Source organism: Triturus cristatus, chromosome 11, assembly GCF_964204655.1.
Source record: "Triturus cristatus chromosome 11, aTriCri1.1, whole genome shotgun sequence".
Taxonomy (NCBI): domain Eukaryota; kingdom Metazoa; phylum Chordata; class Amphibia; order Caudata; family Salamandridae; genus Triturus; species Triturus cristatus.
In genome coordinates this window covers 849,095,179-849,119,762 of record NC_140594.1, presented here as the reverse complement: position 1 = coordinate 849,119,762, position 24,584 = coordinate 849,095,179, and the positions used below count along the sequence as shown (strand labels likewise).

The 24,584-nt window shown below is 49.2% G+C and overlaps 1 protein-coding gene across 5 annotated transcripts in view; it reads right to left on the bottom strand.

Annotated features, from left to right (window-relative positions):
• The window catches only part of UGGT1 (UDP-glucose glycoprotein glucosyltransferase 1), an 827,334-nt gene that overhangs the window by 132,813 nt on the left and 669,937 nt on the right, over positions 1-24,584 (bottom strand). For all 5 annotated transcript variants that reach the window (XM_085634645.1, XM_085634646.1, XM_085634643.1 and 2 more), the window contains one exon: positions 5,475-5,559. In XM_085634645.1, coding sequence (XP_085490771.1) covers positions 5,475-5,559 — 85 coding nt within the window. The remainder of the gene's footprint in view (positions 1-5,474; positions 5,560-24,584) is intronic.

Below are 24,584 nucleotides of genomic sequence, written 5' to 3'. Positions count from 1 at the left end.
TTTCAATGGGAGTTGCCGGTTTTGGATTTTGGCTGCAGGCTCAGTCCAGGAAGACTTCTGGGAGGAACCAACATCTGGGCAGGTAAGTTAGAGGGCTCGGGATGTAGGTGCACCTTGAGTTCTCCTCTCCAGGGCGCAGAATGGCTGGATGCAGGGGTGTCTTGAGGTCGGATTTCACCTTTCCGGGCCACTCGCGGTGGGGGAGGGGGCGCTCCATGAAGAGGATACAGGCGAGTCCTTGAGGGGTCAACCCATGGTGGACTCAGACTCTGGAGTGCTGGGGGACCTCGCTGGGACCTGTGGGCTACTTGTATTGGCATCGGATGCAATGGTGGTTCCAGGCGTCAGTTTTCTTTGTCCTCGGCAGGCTCAGAGTCTGTCTTGGGAGTTTCTTTTGAACAGAGCTGCTGTTGACAAGAGATCCGTTCTTTGTTGAAGGCAGTCCGTCCTCCCAGGGGTTCTGGAGATTGCTGGCTGCAGGACAAGCCAACTTTTGGCACAGGATCTCTGGAAACTGCAGACGGGCCATTAGGGCTGAGGTCAAGTCAGCTCTTCTATGCAGTCGCCTCTGCTGGGCGACTTCATTCGTCCTTCTTCGCAGGTTGCGGGAATCTGACTTCTTGGTTCAGGGCTGCTCCCTAAATCCTGAATTCAGGGGGCATTTTAGGGGTCTCGGGGTCAGTAGCTAATGGGCTACTGATCTTCGGGTGACTGCACCCTTGGTGTGCTCACCCCACGTGGGGGAGTGGGCACAATCCCTAATCCTGATTGGAGAGTGCCTGCCATCTGCAAGATGGCAGGCACTTAAGAGTGGGCTTCACCTCGTCTCTCCCGCCTCAGGGGTGGGGTTGGCAGAGGTGGGCACACCTTCTGGGCTGTGTTACTTTTTCCTGTCTGTCTTCCTGCCTAAAAGGAGGGGAGACAGGAATGGGGCCTGCTACTGACAGCAGGAGAGGCTAGGGGTCATGTTACAAAGGCGGCAAGGCCTATGAAGCTCCCCTGCCACAAAGGCTATCACTTCAGGGGTCCAGAAACATGTCTCGAGGTGGCAGGCTGGTGTGTACCAGTCGGGGAACCCACCAGAGGATGGTCGTTTATCAGGGGGGCATCTCTAAGATGCCCTCTGTGTGCATTTTTCATTAAATCTCCCACTGGCATCAGTGTGGGTTTAATGTGCTGAGAAGTTAGATACAAAACTTCCCAGTTTTCAGTAAAGCCATTATGGTGCTGTGGAGTTCGTAATGACAAACTCCCAGCACTGTATACTCTTAATGGCATTACTGCACAATGTCTAAGAATTGGTCTAGACACAGTAGAGGTACAGGGCTCATGCACCTGTACCCTCACCACTGGTATAGTGCACCCAGCTAGAGGGGTGGCTGACCTATGACAGGGCAGTGGGTTGTAGGCATGGCACACACGGATGTGTGCCATGTGGCCTCTTCACTTTGTTCTGCATCAAAACACGCAGCTTGCAATGGCAGTGTGTGTGTGTAAAGGTACAGGGCCTGTAAGGGTGGCACAATAAGTGCTGCAGCCCTTGGAGGCCTTACCTGGCCACCGGGCCCTTGGTACCCAGGATACCTTTTACAAGGGACTGACATGTGGCCAGAGAGGTGCCAATTGGGGGTACGAGGTACAGTTTTGGGAAAGAACACAGGCCCTGGGAACCCGATTGACAGGGACCCAGGGCACATCAAGTCAAAGTGCATCAGTAGTGTGGCATAAAGTGTGGGGGGGTTACTGCAACAGAACCCAGCTTCCTACACTCACATACACAGTTAAGCATCTCATGTTGGATTAACCTCTTAATGATTTCTTCATTAATAGTACCCTCAGGGATCATAGGCAAACTCTTCCCTGACTCTGTGTGCAACAATAGAATTTAAATGGGGGCAGTACAAAAGTTTAAAGAATCTAAAAATCCCCCCAAAATGATAAATTGCCAAACTGCCCAAACAAGAATTTAAGTTGGCTCTCAAAGGTCATGTAATTGGGCAAAACCAGGCAAACAGGCATCAAAACGGCCAAATGCTCATGCAACGCCGGGGGACAGCGGACTGACCCTGCAAACAACTGTTAACCCCGACGTGTTACAGTATCCTTCGTGAATGGCAGCATGGAATTCCAATACAATAATGGGCTTCAGCCTAAACCAATATGGGGGTTGTCCACGGGACTAGGGGATATTGCCAGACGCTTTCCACAAATTCCTAATGCCTCGTAAACCCCGCCGCATGCGTCAGAACAGGCTTTTGGGATGAGTGCAGCAGGCCTTTGGAGCAGAGACGGTGCTTTCTTTTAGCGGGACACACAGCAGGTCAAAAGAAACCCGCAGCTCCAAAGTGAGGAAATAGGTCGGAGGTCTCCGCTTACAGAGGCACGACCTCTGACCCACGGCTCAAATATGAAAGAGGGGCACGGCGAGGAAAGAGTTCCCAAGGGGCGTCAGGAGGCCTGGCCCAAAACGAAGCCAATTAATTAGGGAAAAAACACAGCTGAAAACAAATGTAGGAGAGAGCATTTCTAGAAATTAGAAATCAATCGAAAAGGGAAAAACAAGCTTAGAGTAGAACAGGCGATAAAGGCTAAGCAAATCACAATTTAAGCGTAAAAGAAGGAGTGTAAATTGCTACTTGTCTTTGTGAGGAGCAGCATTCAAAAGAGGAAGATTGTTCCATGCATGGACCTTTTATGTGTTGCCATTGTTCTATTCTAGATTGTATTTGTGCTTTGATGTAATGTACGTCTAAGTGCTGCGTGGAGTAGCAATAAAAAGATAAATGCATCATTTTAGCCTCTGGTCTGGTCATGAAATCAGAGACCCCTGCATAGCATGCTATGTGCACAGATCTGATAAACCTGTGATTTATGTCCAGTCCTGAAACATAGAGCCTAGTTTATGAAGTCCGCATAAACCATGTCTACCTCTGTGGGCCATTCTTGTGACTCCTTAAGGTGGACTCTCAGCATATAATTTGTTCCTTTACAGATTTCCTGATCACTCTTCCCCTTTCCGAACTACCACTATGCCCCCACCATTCTCTGCTCTATACAGAAATACAAGAGGGCTTAAAGACATCTGACGTCTGACTAAAAACTGCCAACCTACTTTAATACCCACTGGTACCATTACATTCCTATACTTGTGAAGGAAACCTGTGGAGAGCCATAACATTTCCGCATTTCTGAAGAGTAAGAGGTCTTGGCACTCCTTCCTGGGAGGGTGTTCCCACAGATCAGCTTTCCCTACCTGGGAATGCACCTCAACCAGAAAGAAGGCAAGTCGCTAAAAAAGGAAATTCACATATTCAATACTTAATACCTTCCACTTACATCATCAGTCTAATCAAATTACCACCATGTGGCCAGTATACCTAAGGGGCTAGCATTGTCCCACTTTTGTTCATCTCTCCTACAGGACAACCATCCATTGAATAAACCCCAGCAAGGGAAACTTCTAAGTCAATCTTATACAGAAAGTTCATGAGCACAACACAGCTTAAAGCCATCTAGCTGGCTACGTTTTGCAGTGTCAAAGACACACCTAGATACAGATTAACTCTGCAATTTGACACTTAGAACATAAAAAGCACAACTAAACAAATTCAAAATAACACTAACTCCTGTCTGCGAGATTTTCATAACTGCAAAGTGAACACAGATTTCAAAAGCGCTTTGGAATCATACAAAATTGTGGGAATGCGTTCTACAAATACACGTAACAAAGTTAAATATAGGCACCATTTTTTTTTACTATGGTTCAAAGGTCAATTTCCATGTTATTACCACAGTACAACCTAACTAACGTGAACAAAATTACTAACTACTTCACAGACTGCATCTTACAAAGACTTTAAGAAATGAAAATAACTGGCCTAATGCACAAATGGCCTATTCAATGTGATTTTAACACATTGCACAGACTTAACCCCTTTTGACTTGGATTTAGTTGTATAGCAGCATGGCATAAACCATATATACTGTTGAGCAGAGAATAAAATGCTATGTATTAACCAATGTTGAGGAAGGGCAATTACAATCCAGTTGAAGCTTTGCTGTTTATACAGGTTGTTATCTCATGCTTCTGAGTGGGTGACAGTTTTAGGCAGTCGCATCCTCTGGTTATGAGATTGATTAGGGCCATTGGTGGGCTTGGCATTCTTGACTGTCAGACAATCATGGAGTTCAGTATCTTTGTCTAGGAGAGGTGCACTGACTGATCATGGGTCCTCCTGTCTTTCCGCACAAAAACCCATGCGTCCTTTTAACAGTTGAAGAATGTGAGGCCTGTGCCAAAGTACATCTAGAATCCTCTGCTACTGATGACTTCACAATGGGAAATGTCCACACAAAGTAACTGGGATGATGAAGTGAGTCTCAAAATCGATGACGCTATCAAAATTGAAAGAGCTCCTCATTTTGTAGGTGACTTCAGTATCTATTATGTAGTTGTCAATGTGCGTGTCAACAGTTACGTATGCTTCAAGATCTAAAAGGTCTTCAATGCAGTAGGTGTCCTCAACTCATCAACTTTTTGGGAAGCTGGAGATCCTATTCTCAATATTAACAGAGAATGGCAGGAAAGGAGATGTTCTCTATCATGGAACAATTTTCAACCTTCTACTTAGGGAGGCACTTAGAAGGAACTGCACATTGCAAAGTGGCATGTGTATCTCCCGAAGGAAAGTCTGAGGACTGAAGCTTGTATCAAAACAGCTTTTTGAACAGTCCAACAAGCTTCTCCCTGGATATTTTATGGCATTATGGGTACCCCATATTGTATATATGTAAGGGAGGCACTAAAAACAAAGTGGTGGGGAGATCATTTTAAGAATTTTCCTCTAGAAAGCAAACGGACAGGAAACTATTTTAATTTTTTAAGTAAAATAAAAAACATCCAGTTTAAAGGACCGGAAAGGTCAATGGACACCTTAACATGCCAAGTGAAGACAAGAAGGTTTGAAAACATACTATTTATTTGTTGGAAAAGGCAGAACCTAGTGCTCAAAGATCTTTCCAACAGGTGCCTGAAAAAATAAGTGATGTCTTGACTGTTCATGTTGAGCGTCATCATGCAGTGAATCAGCAGGCTTCCTTTAAGGAGTAGTGTTCAGATATTTTTTAAAGCAGCGACTTGACTCCATTTTCATTAAATTATCTCCATTCTTGTGTTTAAAAAATATACAGAAAAGGTTGTATTTATTAGCACTTGTGAAAGTAGAACATATTCTAATTACAAATAGTTTCTCCTTAAAGGTCAAATACATTAATCCACACACAAGCACACAAACTTAAAAAAATGTTTTACTAAAAGCTTATGCCTCTTGGTGAATGTTCTGGCACTAGACTATCATTGCCCCAGAATGTAGAACCTTGACAACATGCAAATGAGACGGATAGATGTCAAACCCTTCAAAAACGAATTGAATTGACATTTGTGCAACAGAAGTATTTCTGGAGAAGCAACAAACCTTAAAGGTAGGAGACAAATAATTCTTCAGGAACCAGAATTTCACAGGCGTCTTTGTGTGCTTCAATACTGATAACATCATTATTCTGTTAGAAAGAAGAAAATATACATATTTATAAACCGTAGAAAAAATAGGCATGACTAATGTTACCCAAAGAACAAGTTACTTACCTTTGGTAACAATTACTCTATCTAGCTGCAGATTCCTCACCTTTTGAATACTCCTGAGATGATAGACTGGACCCAGAAATGTTCAGGCAGTAGCCCTGCCCACCAGTAGGTGGCATTGTGAGGGTTCGCGCTGATGTTTTGCTCTGGAAGGGATGAACGGAGTCGCATATAGGCACCACTTTTGCGTGCTGACGTCAGCCGCATTCTAGGCTGTCTGCAAGCCGAGGTGCAGATCCCAACAGCGCATTGGTCCTGACCAATGTGCAGATCTCTAGACTTGGGAACTTTTTAGATGAAAAAGAGTCCAGTTTGCAGAACAGGGAAGCAAGAAGTTCAGGGAGGTATTTGCAGTTCGAGTATCCACCAGAAAATTCGTTACCGAAATTAATTATCTTGTTCTTCTGATGGATACTTCTAAGAGCAAATTCTTCATCTCTTGAATAGATACCAAAGAAGTACCTCCCAGGAAGTGGACCTGTGAACTGATTCAAACCAGAAAGTCCTGCAGGACAGAGTGATCAAATTGCCCCTCTTGTCGGACCTGGCAGCCCAAACAGTAGAGCTCTGGGAATGTGCGAAGCGGCGACCATGTAGCAGCCTGACAAATGTCTAGAACAGGTACTCTGTGAGCCATGCAGCGGTAGCAAACTTGGCTCTGGTGGAATGAGCATGCACGCCCTTCGGGATTGTCTCTTAGCCAGTTCGGATTCTGATGAAGGAGAATAATCCTGCGAGAAATGGTCCTTTTCTGCACTGCTCTGGCCGCCTTTGCTCCAGCAGCTCCAACAAAGAGCGGATAGTCCACATGATGTTCCCTGGTACGATCAATACAGGAGCCGAGAGCTCTGGGATCCAGCCAATTGAGTCTCTTCTCCTTAGAGCGGTGAGGTTGAGCGACGAAAGCCAAGAACTTGAAACAGTTACACCACTTTTGGGAGGAAGGCGGCTTGTGTTCTTAATACCAGCTTTTCTGGAACAAATGTTGCTTGAGACGGATTGACAGAAACGGCTTAGAGCTCACTCACCTGCTGTGCCAATATTATGGCAATGAGGAAAACTTCCTTTAGAGTGAGGGGCCGCAAGGGACCGCTATGCAGGACTACAAAGGGAGTACACATAAGGAACATCTCGTAGAGGGACTCTTGGCTGTCAGAATGACATCAACAATTTCGGGAGGAAGGCTAAATGCGGTCAACTGTTGACGTTCAATCTTCAAGCATTGAGATAAAAATTGCACAGGCCTGGTGCAGGACTCTCCCCTGTTACTGCGACCGAAGAGGACAGATGTGCATGCCCAGGAGCTCCAGGTACCACGCTTTTCTTGCCCAACCTGGTGTCAAAACAATGGCTTGGGCCTGGTCAGTCCTCATCTTCCGAACTCAGGAGAGTTAGTAGGGGAAAGGCGTACAGGAGTCAAAAGCTCCAGTCTACGTGGAATGCATCTCTGAGAGACAGCTGTCTTGGGAACTTCGCCGTGAAAAAATGGGGACATTGACGTTCTTGGTGGCGGCAAATAGAGCGAGCCATGTACCTTCCCATTTGCGGCAGATACCCCATGCCACGTCCACATGTAGCTGCAATGCGTGAAAGGCTAGGCATCAGCAGCGGAGTTTGTTTCCCCTGGAGTTAAGAGATCTCGCCAAGTGGTGCGTCACCAAGAAAATACCCTGGGGTTCCAGCCACTTCCAGAGGCGTAGTGCCCTCTAGCACAGGGTCCACAAGTCCACCCATCTATTTGCTGCAGTACCACATGCGGTGTGGTGTTGTTCGTGAACATTTGTACCAAACTCCCTTTGATGGACGGAAGGAAGGCTTTTAACATCAAACAGATGGCATGCAGGTCCAACAGATTGACTTGGAGGTTGGCCTCTGCCAGGGACCAGATGCCTGATTTTAACCTCTTCCAGATAGCCTCCCCAATTCTGGAGTGATTGCACCGATACCACGGTTAGCTATGGGGGGTAAGCAGAGGGGTCTGCCACTAACCCAATCAGGGTCTAGCAGTCATCGCTGAAGGTCTTTGCAGCCTCATCTGAAATATGGATACAATCGGACAGATTACCCTGGTGCTGTGCCCACTGGGACTTCAGATCACACTGCATATGCCATATGATATACTTGACCAGGAGGATGCAGGAGGCCAACGATCTAAGTAGTCTTAGAACCTTCCTTACTGCGATCTAGGAAAGGCTAAAACATCAGGATCACTGCCCAAATGTCAGACACTCCTCTCCGGGGGAAAAGCTTGAAACTGCACCATGTCAGAATAACTCCAATGAAAGGGAGCATCTGCAAAGGAGCCGGGTGTGACTTCTGCATGTTGATGGTGAGCCCCAACGATGAATGGATGTTAGCTGTAGTCTGGAGGTGGGTGATAACTGCTGGGGCGAGCTCGCCTTCATCACCCATTTCTCTAGTTAGGGGTAGAATGGCAACCCAAACCTCCAAAGGTGTACAGCAACCACAGCAATTGCTTTCGTGAACACACGAGGGGCACTTGTGAGGCCAAAGGAAAGCACTGTGAACTGAAGTTGATTTTGCAAAACTGTAAACAGCAGACAGTGTGTGAGCCCGATTTGGTAAAAAGTGTCCTGCAGGCCCCACACTACCAATCTCAAAGGTTGAGGGCCGACAAGACCTAGGCCAGGGTGAGCATCTTGAATTTGTCAGTCTACAGGAAGGTATTGAGTGGGCGACGGTCTAAAATAGGGTGAAGGCCTCCATCCTTCTTTGGTACCAGAAAGCAGCGGGAGTAATAACCAGTTCCTACTTATGATGCCGGCACCATCTCTATGGCCCCTTTGGTCCAAACAGCTTTGACTTCTTGCTGTACGGGGCAGGTGGTCCTCTGTCAGATGCGCTGCAGGGAAGTATAGGTGCAGCAGGCATGGAATGGAAGGATGTAGCCAAACTGGACAATTTGCAGGACCTGCTTCTCTGAAGTGACTGCCTGCAGACTGCTTGCCATCATGGGAGAAAATGCTGGATCCTGCCTCCGATAGGGTGGCTATTTGCATCCAAGGACACACTAAAGGGGTTTTAAGGCTCCAGCAGCTGGAGGAGCAATAGACTGGGCTGAACAATATATCCCTGCTGTCCACATTGTCTTTGGGATCCATGGCTTCAACTACGAAATAGGCATGGGGTTTGCTGGACTTGCTGCATAGGTTGGTGCAGGATAGAAATGAACCCCCCACAATAGCCACAAAGGAGACAAATATGATGGACATGTTGTATTGGGACAGATAGGCCCCAAGAGCAAGTTGTGGCCCTCCACTCTTTAAATCGCTCTTGGGTAGAGTCTTTTTTTGTGTAAAGGCGAGAGCCATCAAACATTTCCACCAGAGAAGATTAGACGTACCCAGAGAAGCAAATGGCCCTCATTGAGGCGCGACGCCTAAGTGCCACACTAGTGCCAATTGCCCTGCCTACGCAGTCAGTAATATCCAGCCAGCATCTGATGGTAAATTTTTCCCAACTGTGGCTGTCATGAAGGACTTGTGTGAGGACAGGATGTTAGCCCTTGGGTACATCAGGTAAAACCTGGGCAATTGTGTCACTAAGTGCATGGGACTAACAGCCAAGCAAACCGCTTGCATTGGCCGAGCTTAAGGAATGGTTGTTGGAGGGTATCATAGGGCCAAATTTCATGATGCACTTAGATTCACGATCCAGTGGAGTAGGAGGGAAAGCATTAGGTTTGACTTTGCTGATGGATGCCTGCATTACCAAACTTTCCAGTGTCCGGTGCTGGGCCCGGAAAACTAGGACATCAGGAGCTATGCAATGCTGCTGAGCTACTCACAAGAGATCTGGAGCATGACTTTGTCCATACCCAAGTAGGGTATCTGTCAAAGTCATTCAGAAAGCCAGAAGAGGCCCAGTATTAAAGGACTACCATGAAGACACTTGTTTTTACATCCATGGTGGGCAATTGGAGGTCAAGTATTTCAGCTGGTCTCCACATCACTACAGCAAAGGAGGTTGTGCTCTCAGTGGCAGGACCAGGGGGAAGACTAGGAATACTAAAGAAGTATCCAAGCCACTAGCATTGTGTATTTCCTCATACCAGTTGTTATCTCTGTATTGGGGCACTAGTTCACCCCAGCATCATAATGGTCATTGTGAGGAAATGGTGTATTATTGTGCAATCGCACCATGTAAATACACTTACCAACCTCCTTAGGAACAGTAGGTTTAATCCCTCTAGCTCAACCCTGTGTTGCTGTTGCTCTGAGCAGCAAGGCTTGCACAAAGGAAATAGTGTAAAGCATTTAAACAGCACCACAACGATTTCAGATGAAGTACATGAGAATCTCAAGAAATACAAAACCAATTTATAAAAATAGATTATATTTTTAAGTAGTTTTAGACACAATGAAAAGATCCACGGAGTGTTCCAGAGATATAGATTTTAGATGAAATGAAATGAAAAAAATATTTAATAAAGCGCACTGTGGCCAAGCGGCTTCCTGGCGCTAGGAGCTAGGACCAACCAATCACAGAAGGGAGTAAGCATAAGTTTAGCAAGAATATGCCTGAGAGAACAAATAAGTTTTTAGTGCTTTGCGAAAGTGGGAGTAGATAGGGATAGATCACATAGAAAGCGGAAGGCTATTCCAGAAACGGGGGACCTGAACAGAAAAACGGGTGCCTCCCGTTCTGGATTTGTGAAAGCAAGGGACCTTGAGAAGGGCCAAAGTAGAAGAGCGATGGGTGCGAGCAGGAGTATGAGAGGAGATAAGAGAACAAATAAAAACCGGGGCAGAACGGGCAAGAGCCAAAAAGCAAGACAACCCAATTTAAAGAGAGACCTATGGGAGACAGGAAGCCAGTGAAGGGACTTAAGCGCTGTGGTAATGTGATGTGTTTTAGGGAGACGAAAAATGAGACGGGCAGCTTGATTCTGGATAGCCTGTAACCGACGGAATTCATAGGCTGGGATGCCCACACACAGGCTATTCCCGTAATCGAGACGAGAAGTGATCAGAGCCATGATAACGATTTTAAGTGCATCTAGAGAAAAAAAACGAGAAATTTTTCGGATAAGCCGAAGAGATAAAAAACAAGAAGAAACAACAGAACTGATTTGGGTGTGCATGGAGAGATCATGACTGAGCTGAATACCCAAAGTTCTGACCAAGGAAACAGGTGTAGGAGGGGAACCAAAAGTGGGGGGCCAGAAAGCGGGGGACCAAGGATTGGATGAGCCGCCCGTCAAGACCAACTCGGTTTTGTCCGGGTTAAGTTTAAGATGATTCGAGCTCATCCAATCGGAAATAAAGACCAAAGTAGAGCGAAATTTAGAAAGAGACAGAGGTGAGGGGGAAAGGTCAAAGACAATCTGGAGGTCATCTGCGTAGTTATACACAGAGACCCCCCAGATCAAGAAGAGAGGTGATGAGAGGGTAGATATAAAGATTGAAAAGAAGGGGGGAAAGAGAAGAGCCTTGGGGGACCCCACAAGGGACCAGACGAGAGGGGGCAGAAAAACCAGATAAGTGAACCGCTTGAGAACGTCCCGAAAGAAAGGACGCAAGCCAGGAAAGGGTAGAGCCCCGAATGCCCGCTGCGCCGACACGGTCGAGAAGGATGGAATGGTTAACCGTGTCAAACGCAGCGGACAAATCAAGGAGGACCAAGGCTTGAGGGAGAGAAGAGTCGGCTTTTGATTTCAACTCATCTAGGACCGCAAGGACCACTGACTCTGTAGAGTGGCCCCGGCGGAAGCCAGCTTGATGAGAAGCAGATAAGCAAGAGGTGACATAACTTTCTAGAATTTTACCAAGATAGGGAAGAAGGGAAATGGGCCTAAAGTTAGAGGGAAGCGAAGAATCCAGGCCAGACTTTAAGAATAGGCAGAACAATGGCAGATTTGAAAGATGAAGGGACTGAGCCAAAAGCAAGAGAGGCATTAAGAAGAGAGAGAGGGGGAGAAGGACAGTTAGTAAATAAAGCTCTCAAAATACGGGCAGGGGCGCAGTCGGCCGGTGAGCCAGACTTAATCTTAATAAGCAAGGAGAGAAATGAATCCAAGGAAATAGGTGGAAAAAAATCAAAAAAAGAAGAGGGCGCCAAAAAGGAAGGAATAGAAGAAAGGGGAGGAACCGAGGGAATATTGGATTTGATCTTAACGATCTTTTCGATGAAAAAGTCGTTAAGAGAAAGACAGAGGTCCTGAGAGGGAATGAGACTGGAATTGACGCGGTCCGAAAGCGCCAGATCGTGAACCAGAGAAAAAATCTCCTTGGATTTATTGGCGGAGAAGACCACTTTCTCAGAAAAATACTTGGTTTTGGCCAAGAGGACGGCATGCTTGTATTCATTTAGGAGGCGTTTATATTGAGCCCGAAGAACGGGGCAATAATTACGTCTCCCATGACGCTCAGAACGTCCCAGATTTAATTTCAGGACTTTGAGATCAGTATTAAACCATTTGTGAGCGTCATAGGGCCGGACGGCCTTCGTTTTTCTGAGTGAGATTTATATAGATTTTACGAAGTGGAGTAAATATGCACTAGGGGCTTCCAAGTAAGTTAGCCTATGCCAATCTGGTATAAGCCAATTCAACATATATATTCGATTTAGTATCAGGGCACTGGCTCTGAGGTCTGATTAGTAGGCCTCAGTGTGCTCCTGAGTAACAAAAAACTCAAAAAAAGAGGCAATTCCTTACCGTCATTTTCCAAAACAGTACCAAGTTGCGTAGGACCGGAGTCCTTCCTTGAGGCAAAGACAATGTGTCAGACAACGATGACAGCACTATCAATGTTCCTTCATCACAAGAAGTAGGCAGTGTCGATGCTCAATGGTTTGGCGCAGGAAGCATTGCCTAGACTGAAGTTGGCACTGAAGCTATTGCGGTACCAGTAATGGGTTCAAAGGTTCTAGCTGGCACCAAAGGTGCCCCCCACAACAGGTTTCCAGAAGGACCTCGCAGTTCCCAGGAGACTGGAGGCATGCTTAAGGGAGAAGGTAGTGTGTCAAAAAGGCACAGCATGGCCTCACAAAATTCTTAGATTTGTTGTGGTGTCACAGATGGACCTGGAAATGTGGTGCGTTCGGAATCAGATCCGAAAGAAATCCAGTATGGAAGCATTGCGCTTTTCTGGAGTTCGAGAGTGGTAGGAAGGATAAGAGTTCCGCTTGGGCTTCTAGTGCTTCTGTTTTGACTTACATGATGACTTCAAACGCAATGAAGATCTCCATTGGGAACAACTTCGGTAGCAAGAACAGGATCTTTCTTTTAACCTCAACTCATCACGGCGTGGAGTCCTCCAGTGGTTGATGACTTATAACTTGACCTTATGGTTCCTGGTGGCCTTCAGATTCATCTTATATGGGGCTCCGCACGTCACTTGAAGAGCAGAACGACACTGGCACAGAGCTGCGTGATGCCACCTACCAGTGTGCAAGAGCACTATTTAAACATTTCTAGATCCAGTCTGACACCTATGGAATTTTCAAAAGGTGAGGAATCTGCGCTAGAAGTATCAAAAGCAGATTTCTCATGTAAACCACTTTTCATAAAGAGCAATATTTCCAGAAATGTTTGCTTTGTTGTTCTAACCTGTCAAATTAGGAACAAAAAGTTTGGACCAAGGGAAAGAGTAACCAAAAAACATTGTCAAGCATAACCATAACTTAATTGAACCCAGTCATACAGGATTGTCAGTGATATGCTATATACTGTTCCCTAATAGGTACAGGGTGTACAGAGTCCACAGTCCCCCAGGGTTTGACAGAGGTTAAAGTTAGATATAACCTTACTCTCTAAAGTGGTAGCTTGGTCGAGCAGTAAGGCAGTATCAGAGGACAGTGTAAAGCATTTGTTGTACACACTCAGTCAGCAAATGGTCTCACACACTCAATAACTGAACTCTAGGCCAATGATTTATATATAAAAAATATATGCTTAATTATTTTAGAACCAACACTTGGGTTTAAAATATACTTTCTCAGCATGAGATGTTTCATATAAATACTTTTGCAAAATGCAATAAACTTTTGTAAACAGTTACAAGTGGTTGCAGTAGGCAACTCTATTTCTTAAACACAACAATCCATTGAGCTCAATGGTAAATTCAGGTTATTTGTAACAGATTACTTTTTAGATTACTTTTGGAATTCCAGGACTGGATCCTAGATTCAGTCCTGGGTCAGTACTCAGAATCAAGTGATGAAAGTCGACTTAATTACTGTAATGATTTTTAAACAATATTTAGCTAATTTAAAAGTTGACACCCAAAACAGGTAAGTAATTACGTTTTCAGATATTATACGATTTCTGAAGAATATTTAAAGATTGCAGAAATCGACACTTAGAAGAAATTTCACAGAAAAACAGTCAATGGTTTCCTATGGAAGAAAATTGAGTTAAAGGTAAGTACAGTTGTAAGTATTTTTCAGAGTCAGTGCTGGGCACCAAGATCCAGCACTGGGACCTCACCTAAGAGCAGGTGAGTAATTTCGTTTTCGTTACTCGGCTGATTTTTGGTGAATATTTTAAGATTTGAAAAGTCCACACTTAGAAGAAATTTCAGGAAAAAGCCAGTCAATGTTACCCTATGAGGAAAATAGAGTTTGCAGTTTAAGGGTAAGTACTCGACTGGCAGAGTTGAGGTTCTGGGCATAGACTCGGGGGTCCCCAGGGTCAGGTAGGTACAGTTGGTTCACCCTCAGCGGCTCTAGGGCGGCCGGGTGCAGAGAGAGTTAGGCCCAATGTTATCCTATGAGGGATAGGGGGGCCTTGTTTGGTGGCTGCTGACTGGCAAGCCACGCGGCTGTGGGAGCTGGGCTCCTGGTCACTTACTCAGGGCAAGTGGGGAAGTAGGAAGGAGTAGAGTTTTCACTGCCAGGGCCACTCAGGCGGCTGGGTGCAGAGTGCTTTTGAGCCTTCGGGCGCTCAATGGATTTCAATGGGAAATCTCCGGTTAGGAAAAAGACTGCAAGCTCGGGGACGAGGACTCTTCAGGTGCCACCACCACTTCGAGAGGTAAGTTGGGTAGTTGGAGGATAGGTAGGTACCCCGGGATTGGGCACAGGGGGCCGTGGGGCGCCGCGTGCAGGGGTGCCTTTAGGTGTCAGGAAATTTTACCCTCTGTTGATCGCGGTTGGGGGGGCACCTGGTTCTGAGGCTGCAGTCTTCTTCAGGAATGTCGAGGGAGGGCCTTGGGTGCCGGACTCGGGGTCACAGTCGCCGTGGGGTCGTCCTCAGGGTCTTTCGGACCCCAGCATCCTTCTTGCCGAAGGTAGTTATCCTGTTCCATGTAGGTCAATTCATCTCTTTACCTCCCTTTTGTAGTCCACCTCATCCTTCTAAAGAAGAGGAGAGACTCCACAGGCTGCATCGAAAAAGAGCGCTGTCGTTCTACCATGACTGCACAAAATTGTTACGGGTGGACGATCTACTCTTCATGGGATTTGTTGGAGCCAAAAAAGGGAAGGCCATGCAGAAAGGAACCTTCTCCCGATGGATTATACTCTGCATTAAGATCTCCTGTGCATTGGCCAAGATGCAACCCCCAGAGGGTTTGCATGCTCATTCCACTTAAACAAAGGCTGTGACCACTGTGTTAGCATGTGGAGTACAGGTCTTGTACGTCTGCCAGCCATCAGGATGGGCCCGCTCCACATATAAGCACTACTGCCTGGACAGTCAGGTCTGTTGCTCGGACCCTTTGCCCATTCTGTTGTACTTGAGTTTCTAGTCTAAATCAAGTTTGCAGACCCACTTCCAGGGAGGTATTGCTTGGGTATCTGTTGTAAGGTATGAATCTGCAGATAGAAGTCTGTCAGATGAACAAGTTGCTAACCTTAGGTAAAGCCGAAGTACCAGTTTGTATTGAAAGAAAGACGTATGGAGGCTGAGATTATAGCGCCTGCAGTTCACTGACCATCTGGGTGACTGGCAACTCCAGCGTACAGAACTGCTGATATTGCGCACTCTTGCTGGTGGCAAACAGATCTAACCAAAGCTCTCCCCACTGCTGAAGCATAAGTTATTACTTGTGTAACGATATATCTGTAAGAGACATTAGTTAGTGATAGATTCCTTACCTTAGAATATCCCCAGGCGTCATACTGGATCCGGAATGTTGGTCAGCAGTACCCGTGCCCGTCGGAAGGTGGCGCCGTGCGGCTCCGCGTCCATCGCTGGCTTCGTATGCGCCGAGATGACGTCACAGAGACTACTTAGGCACCACCCATGCGCGCCGACATCAGTTCTGTACACGACTTTCTGCGCCAGGAACGCAGAGCCATGCAAGAAACTGACCACTGGTGCCATGAATCTAGGGCCCTGAAAGGGATGATCTTAACCCTAGAAATCAGTTTGCAGAATGGGGAGGATGGGTGGGGCGGTAAGGAATCAATCACTAACTAATGGCTCTTACAGATATATCGTTACACAGGTAGTAACTTGTGCATCTGAAAGAGACACGTTAGTGATAGATTCCTTACCTTAGAAGAGATACCCCAGCAATACCAACCCCGGTGGTGGGTCTGCGAACAAGATCACACCAGAAAGTCATGGAGGACAGAACGGCCAAAGAAGCAGTCTCTCCGAACTGGACTCTCAAGGCAATAATGCTTGGTAAACGTGTGAAGCGAGGCCCACGTAGCTGCCTGACAAATGTCCTGCAAGGGAACGCCGCATCCCAAGGCAGTAGTGGCTGCCGCTGCCCTGGTAGAATGAGCACGCAGCCCCACAGGAGGCTCCTTCTTAGCCAAGAGAGTAACATGCTTTGATGCACAGAACGACTGTGAGAAAGTGCCATCTTTCTTGCATGGTACTCCCCCACTTTTTGCTGAATGTACTTTGAGTGTACCCTGGACTCCTGCCAATCAGGTGCCCAGGGCCTATGTTCCTTCCCTAAAAACACAAAACCCAAATTGCCAAACCCTGGCCACATGTCAGCCCCTGGTAAATGGTACCCAAGGTACCCAGGGCCTTGTGACCAGGGAAGGCCTCTAAGGGCTGCAGCACTCATTGTGCCACCCTTAGAGGCCCTGTACCCTTACACACACTGCCCTTGCAGGCTGGGTGGCTGGGTGCAAGACTAAACAGAGTCGACATGGCACACATCCCTGTGTGCCATGCCCATCACCTACACTGCCATGGCATACATCAGCCACCCCTCTAGCTGGGTGCCCTATGCCAATGGTGTGGGCGCAGGAGCCCTGTGTCCCTACAGTACCCAGGTCCATTCCTAGGCACTGTAAGTGCCGTGCTGCCATTTAAGAGTACATGGTGCTGAGAGCTCGTCATACAAGAACTCCACATCACCATAATGGCAACACTGAAGACTGAGAAGTTTGGTATCAAACTTCTCAGCACATTAAACCCACACTGATGCCAGTGTGGGATTTAATGTACCAAGCACCCAGAGGGCATCTTAGAGATGACCCCTAAAACCTAACCTACAATCCACATCTGTTCTGAGGCTGCCTAGGCTGCCACACAGCAGACATGTTGCTGGACCCCTGGGTAGGAGAGCCCCTTCTCTCCTGGGCCCGCAACAATGCACATCCTGGGCGAGGTGCTAAATCTCCTCCCCCAGGATGGGCAGGGGGAAGCTTCAACGGCATGCCGCCTCTGTGAGCTTCCCCAGGCCACTGCAACCCCCCACTCTGACGGGAAGCTTGGCCGGAAACCCCAAATAAGGACAGGGGATGTGGCAGCCTGCCAACCCCACCCCTCAGGTGGGGGAGGCGAGGTGAAGCACATCTCCAGGCTCTTGCCATCTTGAAGATGGGAAGCCCTACCCTATCAGGACTAGGCTACTGCCCCCCTCCCACAGGAGAGAGGCAGGATAGGGGGTGTACCCACCCCAGGACAGGGACCCACTGGTCCCTGCCCTTCACCTACCTGCAACACCCCTAAATCTAGTATTTAGGGGCACCCTGAACCTTCCTTCCCCCAACCACGATCAACAGAGGGTAAGATTTCCTGACACCAAAAGGCACCCCTGCACCCGACGCCCCACGCCCCCCTGTGCCCAATCCCGGGGTACCTACCTATCCTCCAACTACCCAACTTACCTCTCGAAGTGGTGGTGGCACCTGAAGAATCCTCGTCCCCGAATTTGCAGTCTTTCTAAACCGGAGATTCCCCATTGAAATCAATTGAGCGCCCGAAGGCTCAAAAGCACCCTGCACCCAGCCGCCCGAGTGGCCCTGGCAGTGTAACCTCTACACCTATCTACTTCCCCACTTGCCCTGAGTAAGTGACCAGGAGCCCAGCTCCCACAGCCGCGTGGCCTGCTAGTCAGAAGCCACCAACCAAGGCCCCCCCTACCTCTCATAGGATAACATTGGGCCCAACTCTCTCTGCACCCGGCCGCCCTTGTGCCGCTGACGGTGAAACAACTGTACCTACCTGACCCTGGGAGATCTCAGAGTCTATGCCCAGAACCTGAACTCTGCCAGTCGAGTACTTACCTTTAAAACGATAACTCAATTTTCTCCATAGGGTAACACTGACTGGCTTTTCCTGAAATTTCTTCTAAGTGTGGACTTTTCAAAACTTAAAATATTCACCAAAAATCAGCAGAGTAACGAAAACACTCACCTGCTCTTAGGTGAGCTCCCAGTGCAGGATCTTGGTGCCCAGCAATGACTCTGAAAAATACTTACAACTGTACTTACCAGTAACCCAATTTTCTCCCATAGGAAATCATTGACTCTTTTTCTGTGAAATTTCTTTTAAGTGTCAATTTCTGCAATCTTTAAATATTCTTTAAAAATCGTATAATATCTGAAAACGTAATTACTTACCTGTTTTGGATAAAGGTCCCAGTACTGAGTCTAGGCACCCAGTACTGGATTACAAAAGTAACGAAAACATACTATACCTGCAACTTGAATTTTCTGCCATTGGGAATCATTGACTGTTTTCTATGAAATATTTTTTAAGTGTCAACTTTTAAAATAGCAAAATGTTGTCTAAAAAAATCACAGTAATTAAGTCGACTTTTATCACTTGATTCCAAGTACTGACCCAGGACTGAATCTAGGATCCAGTCCTGGAATTCCAAAAGTAATCCTAAAAGTAATCTGTGGCAAATAACTTGAAACTTCCATTGAACTCAATGCATTATTGTGTTTAGAATTGTGTTGCCTATTGCAACCACTTGTAACTTTCTACAAAAGTCAATTGCATATTGCAAAGTATTTATATAAAGCATCTAATTCTGAGAAAGTATATATATATTTTTTTTTTTTATAAAATTTTATTGAACAATAAATCAATTACAAGCATGGGCCTACAACCACCAGGGCCGGCCGCTAGATTCAGAAAGGATTATACAGTTGTTGAGGCAATAGTCGGCTCCCGGGGCCCAGCCCCGTATGTAGCTCTGGATAGTCCTAGGGAAGCAGGATACCTAAGATTAACGTAAATAACAAATAAAAACAAAAGGCGAGGCATAAGGGCAAAAAGTGTGGGTCAGGCTACCTCCGGGGGACTCTACTTCAGACCTTCAAGTAGCTATCAATAGGAAGGAGTACTGATAGGTCGGGGGGGGGGGGGGGGTCACGGGAGAGGAACGTCTATATTCGGTTGTTCCAAAAATCGCAAGGAACCATCAAGGGTCAGGGGGACAAAGCAATATCGGTGTCCTCTAGGGGCGGGGGGGGGGGGGGGGGGGGGGGGGGGAGTACAGATATCCCCACGATACGCGTTCCATTGCCCCCAGATCCTACCCCATGCCCCCGGTTTACCACGAGCCACATACACAGTCTTCTCCCTGAACATGCACCAGTCCATGTTCTCCTTCCATACAGACACGGTGGGAGGCCGCTGGGAACCCCAAAGCTGCGCTATATCTCTCTTGGCAATCATGTTCCCCAGGGCCGCCCACCGAGTCTGAGCCGCGTTATAATCATTGGGCTCCCACACATTCAGGACACAGCGACGCACCTCCGGCAGAAGCGCCACCCCGGTGACCCGGCCCATGACCACATGTACCCGGCGCCAGTATTCCGCCACCTCGCGGCACTCCCAAAGGATATGGAGAAAGGTGGCACTGAGCCCACATCCCCGCTTACAGAGCCCGTCTTCAGAAAATCCCATCGAGACCAAACGGGGACCCGTCACATACACCCGGTGGAGAATCTTTAGCTGGACCAGGCGGAGACGGGCTGGAATGGCCACTTCCTTGGGGGACGACAGTGCGGACTGCCAGTCCTCGTCGTCCAGTTCCACCCCATCCCCTGTCCACGCCTCCCGAAGGCGCACCAAGAGGTCCACCCGATTATTGATAAGTTTTTTATAAATTAAAGAGATAGTACTGTCGGGGACATGACCATCGAGTATGCGGTCCTCGAGAGGCGAAGAAGCCGGGATCTTGGTCCCCGCCCCAAATACCGAGAGCAGGGCATGCCGAACCTGGGCGTAGCGAAAGAACTCCGTTCCCGTAAGTTCGTATTCGCTCTGGAGCGCCGCGAATGTTTTAACCGCACCCTTAATCCATAAGTCTCCCACTCTACTAATACCGATCGTGTCCCAACGGTCAAACCCCTTCGTTGTCCAGAGGCTTCCCAGTCGGTCGGAGGCAAACAGAGGAGTAGCACACGTTAATCGCTCGCTCCAGCCCATGGCTACATTGGCCGCCTTCCAGATCCGCACCGCAATCTTAGTAGGGCCCGTAAGGGTCTGTCCAGCCGATCTGGAGTAAAGTGCCCTGTTATAGTTTCCGCCGGGAAGCAGGAATTTATCCATCCCATACGCCGGATTCAAGCCAGGCGCATACGTGGCATGGTTAATGGCCGATAGCTGTGAGGCCCAATAATACCTGCGAATGTCGGGAAGCGCGATGCCCCCGTCGTACCAGGGGAGAGTAAGCTTCGCCAGTGCGATACGCGCCCGTCCGTCCCACACCAGTCTCCTCTGCAGGCTCTCCACCTCCCGAAAGTAGGACACAGGAATGACATCGAAGGAGTTCTGAAGTGCATAGAGGAATCTGGGAAGGGACAGCATTTTAAACAGTGCTGCCCGACCCAGCGGGGACAAGGGCAGCTTACACCACCGAGCCGTGTCCTCCCTCAAACGCCGAAGTGGAAGCAGGAGATTCTGCTCATAGCGAGCCACCGGGTCCAACGAGACGTATATCCCCAGGTATTTGAAGCCGGACAGAGATAATTGGATCGGGAGCCGCGGCGGCAAGAGAGGAGGGTCACCGGAGATAGGATAGACACAGGATTTAGACCAGTTGATCGTTAGACCCGAATTTCTCCCAAAGGAAGTCAGAACATCAAAGAGAACACTAAGCGACCGCCGCGGCGAGGTGAGATACAGGAGAATATCGTCCGCATACAACGAGACCCGATCCTCGAAGCCCGGGGCCCACCGGATCCCTCTGATCGAGGGCTCCCAGCGGAGCCAAGCAGCGAGCGGCTCCAGGGCAAGAGCAAAGAGCAGAGGAGACAACGGGCACCCCTGCCTCGTACCCCTACCGAGAGCGAAGGGCTGAGAGACCCGCCCATTAACCACCACCTGAGCCATGGGTCCCGTGTAAAGAAGCTTCACCCAGCCAAGAAATCCTTCCCCAAAGCCGAATTTGGTCAAGACAGCCCAAAGGAATGGCCACTCGATGGTGTCAAAGGCCATCGTGGCGTCTAAAGAAACCAGCACGGCTGGTTCGGAGAGATACTCCGCCCTGGCGAGGGCGCCGTGAAGACGCCGCAAGTTAAGAGCGGTGTTACGATGAGGGATGAAGCCGCATTGATCAGGATGAATCAGATCGCAGATGACGCTCAACAAACGATTGGCAAGGACTTTGGCCAGGATTTTAGGCTCTGCGTTTAGCAGTGAAATAGGCCTGTATGAGGCACAGCGGTCTCGTGGCTTACCGTCCTTGGGGATCACGACTATCGTAGCCAGACGCTGGTCGTCAGGAAGGGAACCTGCCTCAAGGGACTCTTGAAACATACGACGGAGGAAGGGCGCGAGTTTATCCGGGCGCAACTTATATAATTCAATAGGCAGACCGTTGGGACCCATCGCCTTGCCCGAACGAAGGGACCGAATCGCCGTTGCTATTTCATCTACAGACAAGGGAGCGTCCAGCTGCTCACGGTCATCGACGGACAGGCAAGGCAAAGCAATATCCCTAAGCAGAAGGCGAGAGTCTTCTTCATCCCTATCAGTCACCGGGGAGTACACGGCCCGGAGGTGGTCAGCGAAACATTCCACAATCTCACCAGGCTCAGTCACACACACTCCATCCGAGACACGCAGCTCCGGGACCACACGATTAACTCTCTCCTTCTTATCCAGCCACGCAATCAACTTTCCCGCCTTGTCCCCGGCATCATACAGTCGACCCTGCTGCTCCCTATACATCGTTTTGGCCGCGTCAGTGACAAGAGACCTGTACTCAAACTGTTTCAGGCTGAGGGCATGTAGCCCGTCCGGAGTGACACCAGTCTCCAAGGCCGACTCCAGCCCCGAGATGTCAGTCTCCAGCTTCACCACTGCCTCACTCTTGAGCTTCTTAGCCACCACTATCTGGGAGAGGGCGTGTCCGCGGATTACGGTTTTAAAGGCTTCCCACAGGGACCTTGCGGACGACACCGACCCCTCGTTTTCAAGGAAGTATTGGTCCATAGCCTTGACCAGGCTGTCGCGAGTCGTAGACCGCGACTCAGTGTCAAAGAGCAGCCACAGCGGGGAATGGTCGGAGATACCCCGTGCCAGGTGCCTAACCTCTCGAATCCGACCAGTCTGCGCCGCGGGCATAAGGAAATAGTCTAACCTAGAAAGACTCCCATGTGCCCCAGAGTGAAAGGTGTACTGACATTGGGTCGGATGCATTAATCTCCAACTATCTACCAGGCCGAAGGTCTCCAACAGTCCACCAAGCCATGCCTGGGCAGCGGGGAGGGCCCTGGGTGGGTGACTATCCATGTCACCCGAAACCACCGAATTAAAGTCCCCGCCCATAAGCAAAAGACTATCCGGAAGTTCAAGCAGCATTCGACCCAGGTCCGTGAAGGTGGAGTTCTGGAGGCCCGGGGGGGCGTAAACTGAGACCAGGGAAAGGGGAAAGGGGCTGCCCCTCCCACCTCCCAGTCAGACACACATAGCGCCCTCTGTCATCCGAGACTACCCTAGTGATATCCAACGGAAGTGAGGATCGCAGGAGAATGCTCACCCCCCTAGAACCAGTTGTAAAACCAGAATGGGCCACGAGGCGGTATCCCCCCCTGTTCATTGCATGACAAACATTACCAACCAGATGCGTCTCCTGGAGAAACACCACATCAGGAGTCAAACGACGCAAATACTGTAGTACTACACCCAGTTTGATACGGTCCCCCAACCCATTGACGTTCCATGACATCAGTCTCAACCCGTCCCCCCCCATCCCCTCCGATAGATCAAAGGCCCCCCAGTCAGTAGCACAGTTCCCAAGTCTGGACAAAAATCAATACCTCGCCCTGCAAACAAAAAACACACAGCAAAACAACCCCTCCTTCCCCCCAACCCCTCCCCAAATCCAACTCCCCCCACCCTGCACCCCTGCGGGCCAAAAAACCCCCCCAACTTGCAGTGTGCCTGTCGCCCTACTAACCCCATTCTACGAAAAGACCCCGGAGGAGGAAAGGGACCCGTCCCCGCCCGCCCCCCACACTGGTCCTAGTGAGACAAAATAAACAAAAGAAGTAAGACCCAGCTGAACAGTGCAAAATGGCAAAATCAAGGACCAAAAGTCACTCCAAAGGGGACCCGTCCCCCTCGGCGCCCGCAGAGGGCCCGGGACGGCCACCTCTGTCCGGCAGCGAGTCCAGCCAGCCACTCACGGCCACAGGAGAGTCAAAAAAGGCAGTCCGATCCTCATGTTCCACTCGGAGTTTTGCAGGGTAGAGCATAGAGTACTTGAGGCCCAGTTCACGGAGACGACGCTTCACCCTCTGGAATCCCATCCGCTGTTTCTGGACAAGTTGGGTAAAGTCCGGATAAAAGTTAATGGATGAGTTCTCATGACGAACCGGGCCGTGAACCCGTGAGGCCTGCAGAATCGCATCTCGGTCTCTATAGTGGAACAGTTTGGCCACGATAGGCCTCGGGGGGGCCCCCGGCCGTGGCCGACCGCCCGGAACTCGATGGGCCCGCTCAACGGCAAAGAACTTACTTAGGCCTGCCGGGGTCAACTGTTGGAGGATGAGTTCCTCGACCAGGAGGTCAACCGGGCGGTTATCGGAGGACTCCGGTACGCCTATGACACGGATATTGTTGCGTCGGGCCCGTCCCTCGAAGTCCTCCAGCCGCCGGCCCATCTGATCGTTGACCGCCTTGATGTCACCCAGCGCGGCCTGCAGGTCCGACACATCCGCACCAAGGGTGGAGGTCCGCGCATCCAGAGCCTGGACCCTCTCGTTAGTGTTGGAGAGATCTGCCCGAATTAAGGTGACATCGATGGCCACCGTGTCGATTTTACGGGCCAGGGCCTCGTATTGCGTGGCGATGGTTTCCCTGATGCCCTCAATGGCGCCCATGATGTCCTGCAGGGAAAGCTCCGGAGTGACGGTCGTGCCACCACCGGCGGCGTCCGGGGGGGGGGGCGGTCGCTCCAGGCGACCCTCTGCTCTGAGTGTAGCGGTCCATGATGTTGGCCTGGACCGGTCCCCCGCGGAGGGAGGCCTTAGTCTTACGCCCCTCGGGGCCCCCCTTGCCCCCCATGTGGTCACGGACCCCGAAGGGGACCGCCGATCAAGAGTCGTAGGGGCAACGGCACCGCAGACCAGCGCCTCACCAGAGACCACAATATAGCGGTGCGGGGGGACCCAGGGCGATGGGCACACTAGTGGCAGGTGGAGACAAAGCCTCGCGCAGAGGCCAAGGAAACACCCCGCCACATCAAGAGCGTTCGCCGGCCAGCCCCCCGAAGTCCGAAAGTGAAACCGAAAGTGGTAGAGCGGCCACTGGCACCGCACT